The sequence below is a fragment of the Anoplopoma fimbria genome, chromosome 1 (genome assembly GCF_027596085.1).
Source record: "Anoplopoma fimbria isolate UVic2021 breed Golden Eagle Sablefish chromosome 1, Afim_UVic_2022, whole genome shotgun sequence".
NCBI classification, from domain to species: Eukaryota; Metazoa; Chordata; class Actinopteri; order Perciformes; family Anoplopomatidae; genus Anoplopoma; species Anoplopoma fimbria.
Window position 1 is genome coordinate 16,350,790 of NC_072449.1, and position 19,779 is coordinate 16,370,568.

General features: G+C 39.2%; 2 protein-coding genes across 2 annotated transcripts; one reads left to right on the top strand and one right to left on the bottom strand.

Annotated features, from left to right (window-relative positions):
- Positions 1–2,611: 2,611 nt before the first annotated feature.
- On the bottom strand, positions 2,612–13,627 carry alkbh8 (alkB homolog 8, tRNA methyltransferase). Its single transcript, XM_054600808.1, has 12 exons — positions 13,448–13,627; positions 12,563–12,696; positions 12,345–12,445; positions 11,982–12,113; positions 11,629–11,724; positions 11,197–11,301; positions 10,195–10,265; positions 7,451–7,557; positions 6,377–6,537; positions 5,881–6,146; positions 4,017–4,166; positions 2,612–3,508 (listed from the first exon to the last, which is right to left on the bottom strand). Exons 1-12 carry the CDS (start codon positions 13,583–13,585, stop codon positions 2,735–2,737), a joined length of 2,235 nt encoding a protein of 744 aa, XP_054456783.1. The 5' UTR covers positions 13,586–13,627; the 3' UTR covers positions 2,612–2,734.
- A 5,723-nt stretch (positions 13,628–19,350) lies between these two features.
- Positions 19,351–19,446, top strand: LOC129096513 (sarcolipin). The gene has a single exon (XM_054605320.1). It carries the CDS (start codon positions 19,351–19,353, stop codon positions 19,444–19,446), a length of 96 nt encoding a protein of 31 aa, XP_054461295.1.
- The last annotated feature ends 333 nt before the right edge of the window (positions 19,447–19,779 follow it).

Genomic DNA, 19,779 nt, shown 5'->3' on the forward strand with positions numbered 1-19,779 from the left:
TCAGCAGCAGACAAGAAGAGACTCAACAAGCTTGTCAGGAAGGCCAGCAGTGTGCTGGGGTGTCCACTGGATACGGTGGAGGTGGTGGGAGACAGGAGGGTGATGGCCAAGCTGTCATCCCTGATGAACAACACCTCTCACCCCATGCAGGACACCCTGGCAGCTCTGTGCAGCTCCTTCAGCCACCGGCTGCTTCACCCCCGGTGTGTGAAGGAGAGGTACCGCAGGTCCTTCCTTCCTGCTGCTGTCAGGTTGCACAACCAACTCTGCTCCCAGCAGACCACATGACCACATGACAATAAAAACATGACAATAAAAACCTGTGCAATACATTACACATTACACTGTGCAATAATAGTTAAAAAAGTTAAAAATAGTTAAAATAGTTGTTTTTTTCTCTGTCTGTAAATATAATATTTCAGTTATTGTTGTTTTTTCTACTGTTTCTTTTATTGCTTATTTATAATACTTGTTTTATTTTATTTTTATTTTTCATTTTTTATTTTTTTATCTTGTCTTCTTCTACTATGTCTCTTGTGTGCACTTTACTCTACGCTGTTGTAAGCCTGCAAATTTCCCCGCTGCGGGACTAATAAAGGATTATCTTATCTTATCTTATCTTATTGTCCTCTGCCCATTAATACAGAACATAAAATCCTGTTTTAGCTCAGGATGTGCTTGTCTAGCCTCTAAATGAGCCAGGTAAAATGTTAAGGAAATTGTGCTACGGCCTTTACATATATAGCTATTAATAAGGAAACACTACACCTATCTATGTGAAGTCATTCCAGTTTTTATAGCCGAAAATCACAAATTTGCCTCAGAGAGCGCTGCAATCTGTAGAACCAGCATACCAAACAAGACACCCTTTATCCTCAATTAGACCCTTAAAAACTACACAAAACCTCCTTTAACAGAAAATAATCTCAGGGGATATTAATGGATGGACAAACTATGTTGTAAAAAAAAATGTATATGCTGAGACAGAAATAGCCTAGTAGTTATAATAAAATTACAAGATTGAAGAACATAAAATATTACATAATAGCCCCAACTCTCGTTGTCCCAGTTTGAACCAAAGATGTTGGGTGGAGGCCAGTCAAGTTCTTCGTCATCAAACAAAAAAAAAAAACAGTTTGTTTTGAGCACACTTGAAAAAGCAAAATACTTTCTAAAATATCATATCCTGTGGGTTCCTACATACTTTTGGCAGTAAATAAAACACATCTGTTGTAATGCTTTTACAATTCTTTTAGCGCTGCACAATCATACATATCACCAATGCATCAGGGAAGGAAGTATTACTATTATTTTAGTATAAATGTCTCTAGCCTTCTGTGAGCTTAAGATTTTAAATGTCTTGTAGCCGTTTAAATCAATGTGCTTTACCTGTGGGAGGGATACCTTTAATTTCTAATTATCACTCCAAATGTCAACAGATTCCACAACAACAATACACGAACAATAACACTACTACACACATACACACACACACACACACTATTGTGCGTGAAACTATAAATTATCTCTATCACACACACAGACCAGTCAGCCTCACCTTAATCAATACACCACGGTCAATAAAAGACACCAAACCATCTCTTGCCTCGGCACCACCGTGTTTGTTTGTGTGGGTCCCGGAGGATTCAATTACTAACCTGCCACAGAGGGGCCACAACAAATAAAAGCACTTCTAAAACCCATTATTCTACAATTCATTGTATCTTCACGGTGGTCTGGTAAAACTTGTCTTGGTAATAGGATATAGTGTGAAAGTGTGTGTGTGCGCTACATTACACCAAATCTAAATTGAAATACAGTATACAATATCAGTTGATCCAACACAATGTTGTTATTTCAAATAGATTTAATCCTAATCGAATATCAAAGAATAAACTCTGCTTCCACATTTTAAGTTAAAATGTGTTTTAACTTTAAATCTGTAGGCCCTTTTCATTTTAGTTAACACCTACTTAATATGACTGACTCTATTTATGCAAAATGCATTTACAAGTACGGTGATAAAAAAAACCTTTGATGAAGTACTGCACAGTAACTTTATGAATCAATGTACAAAAATAAAGGGCTGGTACAATAATCTATCACATGAGGTGCTTCCTTTGTCGGACACATTTTAAAAGAAAACATTTTATATAAATTCTGCTTCTTGAATGTGAACAAATACCCCCGAGTCTGAAATGCCACGTTGCACATTGGCCCTTTAACTTGAAAAGGTCGGGCACACGCTGTTTACAGCTTAGTTCCAGCTCAGTGAATTCAGGGCAGACACTGAGGTCAAAGGCAGTGGAAGAAATAAAGTAGTGATATAAAGATTATTTGGTGGCAATCCACTGTACAGTGCATTAACTGTGGAAGAGCCTTGCTTGTACCTTTTGGGTTAAACAGAACCAGAGTATGTTTACAACCTGTGCTTTTCAACAAAATACCTCCATAGTTCGTTCCAGTTAGCTGCAATTATATTCAGCAATAGCAAACTGCAGGATTATTTGGGCCATGTAAGTGTCAAAGCTTTCTGGTGAATGATGCAAGAACAAAGAGCACAACAGAAGCAGGCATTTTGTAAAATCTTTACATTTATTTGACTTGTCTGTTCATTTTTCTGCATTTGTACAAATAAAGGATCCTGTATTTTAGTCTTTGTTTAAATTGCATTAACTCTCTTGTTCAAATATGTATCTGTTGCTAAATTATTATGAATCATGAGCGTGTCAGTTCATCTCGCCGAGTCCTTCACTAAAATAACACACCAGTTTCCCTGGTCATGGTAACTGCTCTGCACTTTGACTCCAGCCTCCTGACCACACAGCTGCTCCAGTTCCCCCTGCTGGAACACGTGGTAATAGCGGTGGAAAACGGGCGCGGGACTGTTCTCAGACCCCGACTTTAGATCAGCACTGGAGGTCTGAGTAGTGTCGCCACTTGCACTGGGTTGAGAGTCTGGGCTGTGAGTGGCGTTACTGGTGTCAAGACCTGATCCTGAACACATGTTAGAGAGAAAACCTGGACTGGGGTCAGGGTTACAGACTTCTTTGGCCATGGAACTTGAACTATTGGCTGAGCAGGTGTTACCTGAAGTCTTTTTTGATTTCTCTCTCCTTCTATCCTTCTTTTCACCCTCTCTCGGTTCACCCTCAACTTGTTTTTTCCCTTCTTTCAGATGCCAGGGAACCAAAAGGTCCTGGGTGTTGAAGGCTGTTCGGTTGGTGTGCACACTGAGTTTGCCATCAGTCACATCTTGTATGTTGTCCACAGGACTGTAGTTGTCTTCTAAATGTTCGCTGGTATGGATACTCGGTTTCCCGTGAGGTTCCTGGCTGCCTCCTGTTGTCTGTGTGTTTTCGGTGGGGCTGTGGTTCTCAGGATGCTCTTTGAGGTACTTGGACCTCTGCTTGTTGTACTCTTGTTCAAAAGCCCAAACATAGATGAGAGCTCGACCCCCAGGCTTCAAAAGTCTCACCAGCTCCCTCACTGCTGCCAGACGACGCTCCTACAACATAAACACAGACTATTTATTTGACCATTTCTATCACATACTAATTATTAATCCCTAACTCAGGGATGAGAAAATTGGATAACATTTGTGTTTGCTTTGCTGCAGTATCAATTTAACAAAGAATTATACACAATAGCTTGATTTGAGGCATAATAATGCTAATTAAATAAATATCTCTGTATATATTTATAATAATAGTTCTACAAATAATTTACTATATTAAGAATATGACAACAATGCCAATTTCAGTGACATTAAGTGCCATGGGATTTGCCCCAGATTTGGATCAATGTCCCAGGAGCCAAAACTTGAAAACTTTTCTTTTGAAACTGTGATACAGTTCCTTAGATCCTTAAAATCTTTCATCAGTCCCCACAGTCTAAAAATATGTGACTGATACACAATTTACTGAAGTGCTTGTAGTTGTGTTGGGTCATCTTTCAGAAAAGTTGTTTTATTGTTTTTTTCTGTATAGAAAAGATGATTTCACCAGTGTGTGTACCTGCGTGGAGAAGTGGTGTATGACAGCGATAGAGATGCAGGCATCACAGGAGGCAGTTCGCAAAGGGACACTGAGGGCATCAGACACAAACGCCTGGAAACCCCTCTCTGCACAGATTTGGACAAGAGCACTGCTACGGTCACAACCAACCTGAAAAGAGACAAAACACACACAGACACATGGGCATACAAAATCAATCACAAACAGGAACACAGGTAGAGTACAACAGAGAGGTCTCAAAATGTATAAGGTCCAAACAAGACAACGGGTCAAATGATTATTTTCAGTATTTCAACCTTTTAATAGTTATACAAAAATCACACAGAAAGCAGCAGGAACATGCTTTATTTCTTCCTTAAGCCAATTAGATGAGACATTGACTAGATTAATAAGAGAGAAAAGGGGAAATGGATTGCAGTTAAAGAAGAAGAGAGAGTAACAGAAATGCAGTAAGTGGAGCAAAGTAAAGAGTAGGGAAACTGGAAAGAAATTAAAAGAAAGAAGAAAAAGAAAAGAAAAGAAGGGGATTGAATGAGGAAGGATTATTTTTTAACACATTTGTCTCAGGGAGCAAATCAATCAAGCTTCTAATCTCCTCCTCCCAAAAGAGACAGAGGTGATCAGAGATGGTGAGAAAAACTACAAGCACGCTTAATTCCTCACTGACATGCAAGCAAAGAAATGTCAAGCTTCTTTATTTCAATTAAAAACCGGCATGTTAACAGTATTAATCTGCAACTGGAGAGAACGAGAGATAAGGGAAGAGGGGGAGCATAGAGAAGACAAAAAGAAAGTAAAGATGGAGTTTAAGAGTGAAAAACAGAATGTTTAACTTGGTGTGTGTGTGTGTGTGTGTGTGTGTGTGTGTGTGTGTGTGTGTGCGTGCGTGCGTGCGTGCGTGCGTGTGACAACCTGCATGATTACGGTGTCCTCAGTAATGATTTATCACGGTTACGGTCTGAGTCAGGATAAGCTGCTTACACGCACCTCCAAATCCCAAACATGAATATGCCAGTGTGCATACGTAAACAGAAAATGTAGGATATTGCCATGGAAACTGAGCTAATACGAACAATGACAACAAACAGAAATCAGAGTAAGAGCAACACAGGCCTCAGCACCGAGGAAATCGTCCTGATTCCTCAGATGTATTATTTTGGTTTATCCAGCTAATTTTAAATGAGACGATGATGTTTAAATTTAAAAACAAACTACGTTCTTAGGTATTACAGATATTTCCCTTCATGTGAACAATATGGCTTGCTGTAGAAACCACATGACCAGCCAGACACCCAAAAGGAGGTAAATAAGAAACAGCTGCTTCTTGTGTAATCATGCAACTCTGAAACAGATTTTTTTTCAGATCTATATTTTGCAATATGTATATATATTTAATATAAAGAGAGCAAGAGCCAACTTCTTGTAGCAGACCTTCCTTCATGTACGAATGTGTCAACGTTTGCGTTTAAGTGTGGTTTGAAAAAAAAAGACTAGCCTTGTGGCCTTGTTCAAGTAACATTATGATCTATGGTTGTTTGGGTTATTGAGTCAGGCTCATCTCCATCAAACTGGTCAAGAGAAGACCTCTGCCACCTTGCCCTCCTGAATCTATCGGAGCCCATAATTGTATCTGTGAAGTAGCAGCAGAGGAGTTCTACCTCATGCGTTTGCTGCAACTGATTTGCTGACTGTATGTGAAACGGCGCCTGTAGCTATGTAATGATTCTGTTGTGTGAAATTTTACAGTGGGGATAATCTAAGAAGCAGTTGCAATAAAAACAGAATGGAAAAATAAATTTCTCCTAGGGGATCACTGAAGTATCACAGAATTATGGACATTATGGTAATACATGATGACACTCACTGCAATCACCTCCGGGTTGACACCCAGGTATTTCCCGTTTCCACAGCCCACATCGGCCAGCACGCTGCCAGGTGGGAGCGATGACAGGAAGTGGCAAACACGGGGCCAAGGGGAGTGGCGAGTGCTGCTGAAGTGTGAGGCAATGGCGTCGTACACCCGGTGCACATACTCCTCCTCCAGAAGGGCTGCGTCGGCATGGCAACAGGGTAGTGAGGGGGGAGACGGTGGTGAGGGAGCTCCCTGGCTGTCACAGGCAGAGGGGAAGGCTGGAGAGGGAGAGAGAGAGAGGGGGAGGGAAGGAGAGGAAGAAATAGGTCCATCAGGCATATTTCATACAGGTGGTGATGTTCAGGGCAGAATTTAGCCTCAAGAGGTTTTTGCCCTAAAATCTTACTCTAAAAATGGATTGTCTGACATCTCTGGAATAATGGTGGTGATTTAGTCTTCTGTTATCAAACACACTATGTGTTTTATTGTGCGCTTGCAAGATTCTCACCGCAGTCGCAGGGTTCATGTCTGATTTTGCGGAAAGTGAAAGAAGTGCGTGTTCCCCTCTTGCTCAAAGTGAGATTGCTGTAAGTACTGAGGTCAGGCGTTGTGTGAGCCGGGGATTGTGGGTCGCAGGCTGGCACCGTGTCAAACTTCCGAGGAGTTATCCTGAGAGAATATAAAAGACAGTTGTAGTAGTGGTTGACAAACCGAAGTTGGTGGACTTTATGTGAATGCAATAAGATGTGGATGTGACCAAACCCTGAGTTACTATCTGTCATTGGTTTTACTTTAATTTGTGAAGTGATTCAAAAGTGGGAGAAGAAAAAAAACACAGACTTTATTGAAGCCCAGAGGAACATCAATACATTCTGTTTTTCTATGCTCGACTACAATGAGATAGAAGAAGAAAAGACCTGTCACTCATCCGTTAATGGACCTAAAGCTCATCAGGGCTTAAAAGTACGGGTTGCCAGGTTGCCAATGGCAACCATTTTGAGAAATTGTCAACTAGTCTTTGGCTTTTTGACATAACTGACAAGCAAACAGCAATATTTAAATATCACTTATGCAACAAATACTAAATGTATCTGTTCTTGGGTGCAAGTTTGGCTGTTACAGTCAGAAACAGAATAAGACAACTGTGCGTTAATTCACGTGCGCACAGGCATCTGTTTTAGAGACAATGCAGAAACAAATTAAGTTGTTTGACTGTTGTTTAACCTGTCAACATCAAAAATGAGTTTGCAATCTGATTGAACTGACAAAGAACAAGATGAACCTGAGGGAAAAATTTCTTGGGGGTGAAGAATCTCTGCATTTTGAGCTAGACCGAAAATTATACTACAAAGCATGTACAATACACACAACATGTACATGTCACATTTACTGTCATTATTATTATCTTAACTACTAAAAAATATAAGGTGACCATACTTTTAGTAATGGCAACCAAAGGTGATGCCTGGTTGCCAGGCTCGCCACCCTTGTCAACTTTAAGGTAGTTTTGAGCCCTGCTCACGTGGAGATAAACTGACTCCCAGCGGGGGAGACTGATCCATCTGACAAGAGTCCAGCTCACCCATGTGTCCAGAGGTATCTGCTCTCTCCCTTCATCACCAGGAGGCTCCGTCCTGGCAACACCACAGCAACGAGACGACCGTCGGGATGACGAAACTCCATCACCGTCTGCATTTAAAATAAGAACATTTAGACCAATCATAGGAACACTTAGGAAATCACTCAGAGGAAAACCTGTATTTTATAATGACAATGACAAAGGATTGGTTACATCACGGTTTATGTCCGATTTCCGCTTAATGAGGTCAGTATTAGCACCTATACCGACCGATCGATGCCCCCCTCCTTATTATTCTGTAGCTGCTACAACCATGTCACTGCTTAAAATCACTATCAAGCCTTAATACTTTTAGTACCTATTAAATCATTTACTTATTTTCAAGTATTGAAAAACCGCTTCATCGAATTCTAAGTAATTCTTACTTATTTTCTCCAAAAAGGAAATAGCCAGATTTAATTAGTAGTTTTAATTAGTTTTGATAATTTTCTTGTGTATCAAAATAAGGCCACGTTGTTTTACAGCTGTTTGGTTTGTGACAAATGGTATCATATTCACATACACTGACTTTTCAGTAATCCAGTATTTATATAGCAAACTAAATTTTAATTCGTATTCTTCATGCAGTATTACTGTGCTGAATGAGTTATTGAACAAATGCTGGTTTAACTGTAAATGTTTTCTTATTAAACTAACAACTATAATAACAATACCAAAAAACTGTATTGTCAATGAATAAAGTAATGAAAAAAAAGTCCAAACATAAATCCTTCTTTCCTTTTACTCATCAGTTTTTAGCCAAGTCACCCACGGTAGAAAACACACACGCACACACACACACTTCCTGCTTACTCACTAACAACCAGCAGAAGCATCTCCACCCCAGCGTTGGTGTTTGATCCTGATGTTTCCTTACAGCGCATAACAGCATGAGCTCTGCTGGGAAATTACATCTACGCAATTTCAAACTGCAGCGCTCCGACTTCAGACAGCAGGAAAATTGGATTTTGTGAAGTAGATGTGTGTTTGTGTGTTTGTGTATGTGTGTGTGATTGAGGGGGGTGAAGGGGGGGATACAGATAAGTGTTTGTGTATGATTGTGAGAGAGCTATGAACATGCAACACCAGCAAATCATCTGAACTCTCTCTGTAACCACAACTGAAATCTTTCACACGCACACACACACGCACGCACAACAGGCAGGACTGTGCTGTTCCCATCTGAGGAGTATTGGCCAATCAATGAAACTGCTGGAATGTGAATAAATCAGTGGTGATGCAGGCAGCTAGGCTTTACTACAAGACTATTCATCAATCATTCTCACATGCACCTACACACACACACTTACAGACATCACTTTATTTCCCCTCTCTCTCTGAAAACACTAACAAGCTCAATAAACCTGTAAACGGACATCTAATAGGGACATACGACGTTGCACTGAAGAATTGCATCACAGTTGGATTAACTTGTAACACCCACAGATTAAAGAAACATTAACAAAACCAGACTGAATAAAACTTTCACTCAAAATCTCCAGGACGTTGGATTAACCATGTGTACCCGCGTTTTATTTTTTTTGCATTGTATTATTAACTTGTTTGTTGAATAATGGTGAGTCCTCCCTTTGTATTAAAAGCTAACCCCTGTTGTGTCATATTTCTGAATAGTCTTTGAAATATCTTGCTTTTTATATTCTCTATAATCGTTAGATCACAATATTCATAGAATCTTGCTATTGTGATTAGAGATATTGAAAGATTTCTACTGATTGATATGTAATTGATAGTTTTGTGTTGTAAATATTGCAATTACATACATGTTTAGCTATTAATGTCAGAGCTCACCCTAGGAGTTAAATAAGGTGAAGTCTACATAGGGACCTTATTGGTCACATGTTTATTAGGACAAATCTAGCATCTATTCATTGTGAAGACACCTTTCTTATCGATATTTTGTCCTATGCATCTGATATACCATGTCAACTGTACACTTTTTGTTGCTTAAAAATCTCCACTGAACAGCTAGGACAAAGATCACACAGAACTACAAACACGTCTGTCTGTCTGTCTGTCTGTGTGTGTGTGTGTGTGTGTGTGTGTGTGTGTGTGTGTGTGTGTGTGTCATCTAAAAGTAAAATCTGTTTTTCTTCTGTTCATGAATTGTTCACAAAATGTCCTACAACGAGGGAGACACCTTTGAAAGAGTCATTAACTTGATTCTGTATCAATTGAAGGCCACAGTGAGCAGGAGATTATGACGGAGATGTTGCAAGCAAGGTGACACAATGTTCTCAGTAAAATCACAAGGACACAGAATCCAGACATACTGTTACACACACTCATCTCTGACAGTGGTGCCCCCTGAGACGGATGAATCACACTGGTCAGTGAAGTGACGGTTAATGTGATTGATCAAACCCCAACACAATAAGGCGTCCAAACAAAGGATTATATTTCCATTCACACCCACTTTTTAACTTTGCATCAGTGTCTTAATCTAAAATGTGAAAACTGTTTTTTAAACCAACATTGTTTATCTTGAAACGCGTAACTTTCTTTTGAATTATTGATGAATGCACCGTTGAGCTCCAGTGGTCGATACCGTCTCCAAAAGCTGATAGATGAATCGTATGTTTGGGTAAATTACCAACCCAAAGGACTGTGCTGAGTAGAGCTCTGGACACTGTTAGCTGGAGTTTGCGAATCAAGTTTAAATATCACAAAATGATGGATTGACTTCTCACCTTGGCTCCCAGGCTCAGCGACATGATGGTGTCCTCAAAAGCAGAGTGAGTGTCCACGTGAGGAGGAATGCCTGCAAATATTATAAAATGTACATGTAGAATTTTAAAAAGGTATACGACTCAAAATATATCACAGTTCTTTAAAATATAAAAGTGCTCTGTTTCAACTTGGTTTTTTTTTGGTTTCTGATGTTTATGTTTATTGATGTTAGTGAAGCATGACACTCAAATCATTTGGACATTTCTCACTAAATTTGACCTGATGTGCTTGAGCTTCAAAAATAAGCATAATTAATTATTTTATTATTATCATTCCTTTAACGTTTATAAGGCTCTAGCGTGTTTGCCAGTAATGTAAGTCTTTTAACAGACAGCTGAAGGGAGCTATAAACTTGTCCCTCATCAATGACATTTGGAAAGGTTCTGCTGCCCCCTTGTGGTATAAATCAATACATTTCAAATTTGTGCATAGATTTTGTTAGAACATTTTACTGAGTGGTTTTTAATAACCAGAGGTTCTGGAAACCCAGTTAGTTTTCCACAAGCCTTTACTTGACGTCCACACCACATAGAGTGCAGATGCAGCATCTCAAATTGATGAACCTACAAACATCTAAAAGAGAAACCTACAAACATCTGTATTTTTACATTTCTATGGTTCTCAAAGTTCTCTGCAATGGCCCCCTTTGCCACCCCATGTCTGTTTTATATCCCTGCAGCTCAACAGATAATATAGTTTTGATTAAGTATTGATTTATCAACCAGAGAATCAGGGTTTCCATTCCTGAACTTTACCAAGGTGGAAACATTGATATTTTGGTGTTTTATTCATTGATATAAACCATTTGATTGTAATAACATATATATTTTTTCTGTGCTTTGTATAGCAGAAATTTTCTCTACATGTGGTCAGCCATATTTACATAATAAACTCTGAAACGTATCTCAGTTTGTGATAAGATACTCGTCAGTCATCATTAGGACACGACTGAAAAAGCTCACCCTGTCCAGACTCATACTGGTTGACAGTCAGCTGGTCTGGCAGGATGTCGATGTGTTTGTTCTTCACACACCGCTCCAGAACAGGTAGACACTCCTGAGGAATACCTTGACACACACACACACACACACACACGCAGAACCAATCAAAATGTACCATCTTGTGGCACACTATCCAATACATGAGTTATAGGTGAAAAATAATAGAGATGTCTTACTGCATACTGTGATTTTTAAATTTACCAACAGAGCAATAGAATATCAATAGATAATAATTATATGATTGACAATCAGAAGTGTTTGGTTTGAAAAAAAAGTTGAGGACATTGTTATCAGTGAGAACATTTAAATTTTAAGTGATAGAAATAATGGTCAAAACAGTAAAAATTCTTTAGATTTAAATATTAAGATTTATTTTTTTAAAGGGATGCTTACCTGCAGCTAATGGCTTGTCCTTATCCACGTTGTTGTTGTCGTAGCGAAATTCAAACCCATAATGTTTAACTCTTCTGTGCTTGAGAGCTTTTTGAGCTAAAAGGCATTAGAGTAAAGGGAGCAAATAAGGTTAAAATGCTTGTATTTATTATCCGAATCTTATAAAATTGTTTTGTACATTAAAATGATACATTATACTAAATTAATCAAGGCTCTGTCATCTGACTAATTCTCAGGTTTATGACAAGATTTAATCAAGTTCCTGGGTGATCATGAGTAGTGCTACATAGTAACTTAAGCCAGAACTTGAGAATCAAACACAAACAGACAAAGAAAATGATGCAGCCCCTCACCAGTGACATCATCATTAGTAGACGACCAGTCTATAGCAGCGAGCAGCAGAGCCTCTTCTTCCGGTGATACAAAATCCTCTACCAAGACTAATCCATCAGGCAAAGGAACCGACACTTTCTCTTCACAGGTTACTACATAGATATAAACAGAAAATACAGCGAGGATCACACTACTGGCTACAGAAGTATGTTTCTTATTGGGCCTGATATCCAGAGCATAAAGCACACAAACAAAACAAATGGTTGTCTTCAGCTATCCAACTTACTGTTCAAATATGTTGTGAAGAATGCTTCAAATGACTAGAGCAGATCTGACAGTAATTTATGCTTGTTTCTGTAGTTGTCAATGTTTAAGGCAAGTACCTGAGTTGACATAACTGAGGTAGAGTGTTACGCTGTTCTCTCCGCATTGAAGCTTTTCCCCGTTGAGGTTGATGTGGGCTTTCCGAGCACTCTCTTCAGATCTGGAAAAAAAAATGACCAAAAAAACCACGGTGTGAGTTTTAAACCAAAATCTTCCAGAGAGGTTGAAAACAACTTCCTGGTGCATTATTATAGTATTGTCCGCCGAGCACCTGTACCTGTAGGTGACAAAGGCGTAAGGCTTGTTTGGGGGCATGATCAGTGTCTCCAGCTCTCCCATCTCTTTCAGGGCTGCAGACAGCTCCTCTCGACTGACACCGTTCCCCAGGCCACCATTAGCCACCACCAAACTCTGTAGAAAAAGACAGAGGTTGACAGGTTGATTTTGAGGTTTATATTATTTGTATTCTTTTTTTTTTTCTCTCTCAGAAGGAATAGGTTTTAAAAGAAGCCAAGTAATTTCTATTGTTTATACATGTTTTTAACTTAGTGCGTCTTGAAAAAAAATATTTGTGTTGACCCATACTGTTGAAACTATGTTTGTCTGGAGTGGTTAATATTTTTGTTATGTTTTATAACCTGCCTTATTCATGCATTATGCATCTGATTGTATCCAGAGAGGTGCATAGGTGAGAGAAGCATAGTGGGCAATACAAAGTAAAAGGTTTATTATAGCATTTCTACTAGTACATGCAGAGGTCACTGTGGATGTTGGGGAGAGCCCATATATAACAAATCATTTTGTCATATATAACAAATCATTTTGTTATATATGCTGTATCCTTTTCACTTTCAGACCATATTTTCAAAGATGACATCCAAAACAGGCGAATCACTGTCTGAGATATCACTGTCAGTCTGATAAACACCTCAGCATCATCCAACATACACCTTAATAAACAATGTTTTATGTTTTTGTCTTTGTCTGATTTTATGTTTATCTTTATCTGATTGTATGTAAACATATACTTTGTTGTAACAAGACTGTTAGACTGGAGATACAGGCTAGTATTTAAGTAATACCTGATAATCAGCGGGCCAGCTACTAGCGTGCACTCTTTCATTCATCCACTTCCTGTTTATAAACGTGTGTTTTCTGTTACCTTGGTAGGCTGCGGTGCTGTACTGATGCCTTCATGTTTGAGCAAAGTGTGACTGGCTTTTAGCTGTTTACGAAAAACTTTTCTGTCCTCTTTACTCCTTCTGACGGCTTTCACGTTGTTTTCCACACTAGCATCCATGGTACGTCGTTGTATTTTGTCCGGGTGCAACGAGCGTCAAAAGACTGAAACGTTCCCGACGCTTCTCATCCGAGGAGAGCAGCGCCACCATGCACAGCTCCTGCGTGTGATTTCATATCATTCATCGCTCCTTTAAAACACTTTTCAGAGCAGATATGTTGACATGTCAAAGCAGAAAAAAGCAGAATGGGAACTAATACCATTAACAACAGTGTAAAATGTTTGTTCAACATCATTTTCACTCTACATTTCCCCCTGGTTGTGTGCCCTTCTGTAATGTGAGAGCAAACAACCAAGATTATATAAACAATAATTCAGTCTGTTTATATAATATTTTAGTTATTGTTGTTTTTTTAAGGTTCTTTACTTATTTATTTTTGCTTTACTGCGTGATTACTTATTTATTATACTTGTTTTGATCTTTTTTCTACTTATGTCTCTTATTTGTTTGTTTGCACTATCCACTTTGATGCTCTAATCCTGCAAATTTCCCGGCTGTGGGTCAAATAAAGAATGATCTTATCTTAGGAAAATAAAGTCTATTTTTGTTACTCTGTAGTATGTCCAGTGACATTACTGTTTGTACTTTGCATGGGTAGCCTAATACTCAAATACTGGTATATATTTCCTTGTTTAGGCTATAATATATAGGGACATATTGTTCTGTTGCTGAATATATATAGTCTCAAGCTAATGATTGGATATTTCTTGCTATTTTGGTGTAAGCAGCCCTTCTCTTTTCTCTTTTAAGCCACCCATTTTTCACTTGGTATCCAAATCTTACTGACATCCATTATTTTTTATCTGCTGCTCCATTATATAGGACCGGAACCCTGATGGCAAATCCATGCTGCATGCCTTCCTAATCTCCAAACAAAAGACAGACAAAAATGCTCCAGGGATCCTTTTATAGGCCCTGCTAACTTGATACTATGGGGAAAAAATGTAAGTATACAGGATGACTATCTCAGGGAGACTGTTTTGCATTCCATTTTCATCCATTTTCATTCATCCATCATCAGACTGGACTCAAGTTCTGGCAACTGAGGATAATCTTGTATTACCCGAGAATGAAAGAGTATTATCACAATAGGCTAGCTGGCTAATTCTAAAGAATCCTTTTAAACAAAACACAACACCCTACACATCAGGCCAGATGCTGATCAGATACAAGCAGTCATTCTCATGTAATTGATGTATTCTGTTTGTTTTTTGTTTTTTTCTGCCCTGGTTGCTGCTCTCTGTCTGCATTCTCCTCAAAGGAGCCAATTAGCTCAGATCCTGCATTTCAATTCCTCTACAGCCAGATTAATGACTCTACAGCCCCTTTGGGTGTGAGCATGTGTTCCAGCATGCATGTACGTGTTTGGGAGCATGAAACTTTCGTGCGTCAGTGTGTGTGATTATACACGGGTGTGTTGTGTAATGAGGCCCTCACCTGTCCTCAGCCATCTCAGTAATTACAGCGCCAGGCTGAACTCTGGCCAGTGGGAACCCTTCGTGGTCTTATCAGTATGCTCAGTTTAGTCTACAAAACAACAGCTGATCAGACAGGAGACTGTGGCTGTCCTCTCCAACACCATAACAACACTGCATTTTGTTTTTTACAAAACAGTCTAATAAATAAAGAATATAAAATTGTTTTTTCTCCTTTTTATGTGTTGGATGATGCCCAGAGATTTCAGTCAGGTACATTTGTTGGGGAATAACACACACTTTTTTTTCCAGTGTACACGATAATAATAATAACACAGAGGAAAGGAGGTTTGATTCAAAAGACATCAATCAATTCTTAGTCTGATGACAATTTTTCTCAGCACATGGAGTAGTTACTTGTACTTGAAAATGTCCACTTCTTCACAACACTTAAGAATTCATCATGCAAGCTGACTTAAAAGCTGAGGTTCAACGGGATTTTTTGACATTGGTAACAGAAGTTGAAATAATAATCTCACCACAAACTCCACTAAGAAGCAGATGAACGATCCATCTGCTAATAAAGATCATAGACTTTTTAGAGAGATTTGTTTCTAAACTGCTGTTTCCAGAAGGACTGTATGTTGCTATAAATCTAATTTCAACAATACATTTCAGAGATTAGGATTATATTTTCCTTGTTCGTGTTCAAGAGCTGCTTCACCAAATTCTGAAAAAACAGGGTAATGGTGAGAACTAGAGTGGAACCACTTGTGTACCCAGAGGCATGCCATTACCCTTTGCAGGGCCAGTAGCCAGAGGCCAAACTCCTGTTGCTGGCATCTTTCTATTCTCATTAGCTGGAGACTGCAGGCAGAGTACAGACAAATACATTATATATGTGCTTTTGAAATTACAGCAGAAGTAAAATAATAGTTTCTTGTATATGTATCTTATATCTTTTAGCTTGCAAATCCTAGCCAATGTGGTAATTCATGACTTTTGAACTACCATTTATTATAGAAATACCAGCACTCAAGCTTCAAAATTAAAGGAAAAGTTTGACATCTTCAAAAATATGTTTACTTGCCCTCTTGCCCATTTAGATGAGAAAACGGATACCACTAAATATAAAGCTAGAGCCAGCAGCCGATTAGCTTAGCTTACATTGCAAAAGGGCCGGAGACAAAACTCCAATTTGATATTATTACAATTTGCTGTTCTTTTTGAAGATGAAACAACATACAAAGATTCCATCAGTGAGGTGATTAGCTTTCAACAGAGCCTTCAAGCTAATCACCTCTTGGCTCTTGCTTAATAATGAGAGCAGAGGTTAGCGTATTGTAATGAGCCTTGAATGACTCCCTACGTAATCATTTGATGAATTTATTCGGTTTATATTGAATTGATCTTATGTTAAGGGTTATTACCACACCCGTGTCTGTACACTAGATTTGAAGCTACAGTCAGCAGGCGTGTAGCTTAGCATAGAGACTGAAAGCAAAACCTCATCATGTTCATTTTTTTATCGATTAAACATGCTACAACCTGTTGATCTTTTGGCTAGCTGTATTCCTGTTGCTGCCCATCTTTATGATAAGCTAATTGTCTCCTAGCATGAACTGGTTGTTGATATTTTTGATATTATTGATGATTTGATTTGAATTGTCCTTTTTTTGCCACAACATTCAAAGCTGACAACCATGCAATTGACACCAAACTTCGCTCATAAAAAAACATTTTTATTGCATGCACGTACACCCACACAAATACTGTGTGGAATGGTGTCTCTGAGGCCTTGTTGACATCCCTCCGTCCTTCCACTGAAATAGAAGGTAACCCTGCCAGTGCTTTTCTATCTTAAACACACACAGCTGTCAGAATGGGCCATGGTCCACTCCGCACCGAGATGCCTGCACACCTCGCCCTGCTTTATTCAATCACCACAGCGCTGGATCTCCATGACAATGGGAATCCCTGGGTCAAATAGCTATTGGTGTGGACGATGTTGGCAGGGCAGCAGGGGTAATAAAATGGCAGACGTTTAGATCTGTTAAATCCTCTGGGAAAGACTTTGGAATCCTGTGATGGAAAACTTCAAGGGAGCCAAGCTCGAACACACTTTGTCCTGCTGTGACCCCTCTATGTGTACGGGAGAAGGTGTGTCAGGGGGGTTTAACATTAGATCAGAGATAACACAGTTTTAAGCAGCTGTCAAGTGTGAGATGAACTGAGAAGTTCACTGTGTTGAACTGTCAAAATCCCTTTCTTAGCACGAGAATAGAATGTAAAAGAACAATGGTTACACATTGCCACAAGAGTGAGAAAAACTGTTTGCAATCAACATCTATTTAAAGGAATTGTTTTGGCACACTTTTTTGTTTTCTGGTGGATGAATTAGATGAGAGGATTGTCAACACTCATCACTTATCTTAGTTTAGCATAAAGACTGGAAGCAGATAGCCTGGATTAGTCCAAAGGTAGCAACATCTGTTCACTAATTAACACATTGTATCTCAGTTGTTTAATGTCACAGCACAGTCAGTTCTGGTAGCTTAGTAGGTTTGAGTTAATTTAGGTCAAAGAATAGAATGACAAAAACAAAACAAAAATACTAATTGAATCTGATCCGTCATTGTCGATGACAGTCTCAACAAAAAGGTTTCCGCTCTCCATAGCATGCCTCACTCCTCTCTTCTTTCTCTTCTGTCACCCACAGGCCATACATACACAAGACTGGTAACAATCTTTTCATCTACAAGCGTATTTCCCTAAATTATTTCAACCAACTCGATTCATTCGTCCAAGTTTGATTTGGTTAGAGAACATTTTATAATATAGAGATAATAGTAAAATTCAAATAATCTTCTTTTACCAGTTTATAGGTGCCTCACTGCCCCTCAACCTGTCTGCACTTCACTAAGGGGAGCAGAATCTGATTTAGCTCAGCTGCCTGCGTTTGTCGAACCTTTGAGAAAATCTGTTTAAGGAAGGGTGCCAGCCACTATGCAGCACTGCCACAGGCACTACACAGCCTGATATTGTCTTTCATGGCTGGTAGGTGTCATGCAGCAGTCACAGAGAATATTGAAAGTTACTCAAGTGCAGTGGCATGATTATATGTTTCACAGTATCTCAAAAACTAACAGAGGAAAACCTTTCCTTTTTCCTCTTTGGTTGGCCAGACAGCATTATGAACTGTGGTCTCAGCTGGATTTAAATCTATACTCCCCCAATGTTGCATTTTGGAGAGGTCGCTCTGTTACTGTTCTGGATAACTCACACCCAGATACGGAGTGATACTGTTACAGTTTCCTTTATCCGCTAAAAGACATGGGTATTGTGTTTGGAACAACTGTAATCCTCTTAGTATCTGCAATAATGTTTTATAAATAGCACTCTGTATGAGGGAGACTCTATATGGTTATAAATGGAAAACACCAGAGGATGAGATTGTAGAATATAAGACACTCTATTGGTTGTTTAGTTAGTGCGTGACATCAGTTTGGGTGTATGTGAAACATGGGCGGTCTGCTAGGTTGACTACTTTAGGAGCGGGCCCTTCCCCTGGCGACCGCAGAGAGCTGGACGACGGCAAGAAGATCAGCTGCTAATAGATGCTACGGAGAAGAAGTGCCACAGTAGAATTTCAGTAGGAAGACAAGCTATCGGAGGTCAAGTACTACTGGTACGTCTGCTTTCTCCTCCTCCTGCTCATAGTGAGAACGCTGCCAAAAGAAGGTAACAGCTCACTGGCAACATCTGATTTTGTGTTATTATTCTGAATAAAAAAATTCTGCAATTGACAACTAAGAAAGGAAAATGCAATGGGTGCAAAGGGGTTTGTATCTATGTTTTCATTCATTAATAACTTCCCTATACAGTACTTTCTAAACCTAATCACATGTATGATAGTGTATCATTAAGTATGCTTTACTGGTGAGTGCGGCATCCCACGTGTGTATATGAAGGGATATTGTTGGCCCTCTCCCTGCTGAGTGATGGTAACTGTGAACAGATGTAATGACCCACCTAAGAAGTGGCTGAGCCCTCTAATCTATGATAACAGAGGCGACAAACATGCACACGCAAAACACAGCACATGTGCCACTGACGACACATATACACATACACTATATATATATATATATATATATATATATATATAATTTTTTACCACCACATTATTTGCCCTTGTCATACTATATGTATATTTCATTCCTTATATCTCTCTATGGCCTCTCAGGTCCAGGACCAGCCCAGGCTCTTTAAAAACACCCAACATCTGCCTCCTTCGTACTTGTCTCCTTCTTTCCTCCCCTCCTCCTCTTCTGGGTGCGATTACCACCATGGACCGCTCGGTAAAGGAGCTGTTACTCAACTTCATGATCGTCTTAATGACTGTGCTGCTGATGTGGCTGCTGGTGAAAACTTACCAGGACTAAACCATGGAGCAACAACAAGAGACGAGATGAACGAGAGGCTGAGGAGATGGAGAGATGTGTGTGGAAGGAAGCCAGCATGATTAATGTGCTGATAATGATAATTCGGTGCTGATTGATTATTCTTCAGACAGTGTTTACATCTTTTCATTCTTTTTGTTAAGTCTGGTCCAGAGCTTGTAGTCATATAAGGTCTAAAATCATGTGATGCTACAGACAGGGTAGATTGTGTGAATGACAAACTAGTCTTGGATCAGAATTTGTATTGAAATGTTTTTTGAAAATGTTCTTGAATTTTTGGCAAGAGCCAAACGGGACGTCACGGTAGAGATGGGA

What these genes read in the sequence shown, in the direction of transcription:
- alkbh8 (XM_054600808.1), bottom strand. Translation starts at nt 13,585, where the DNA reads ATGGATGCTAGTGTGGAAAACAACGTGAAAGCCGTCAGAAGGAGTAAA. An exon ending in TACGCCTTTGTCACCTACAG is followed by an intron (nt 12,446 to 12,562) that starts GTACAGGTGCTC and finishes TTTTTTTTCCAG; the next exon opens with ATCTGAAGAGAGTGCTCGGA. An exon ending in TCAACCCGGAGGTGATTGCA is followed by an intron (nt 4,167 to 5,880) that starts GTGAGTGTCATC and finishes GTCTCTTTTCAG; the next exon opens with GTTGGTTGTGACCGTAGCAG.
- LOC129096513 (XM_054605320.1), top strand. Translation starts at nt 19,351, where the DNA reads ATGGACCGCTCGGTAAAGGAGCTGTTACTCAACTTCATGATCGTCTTA.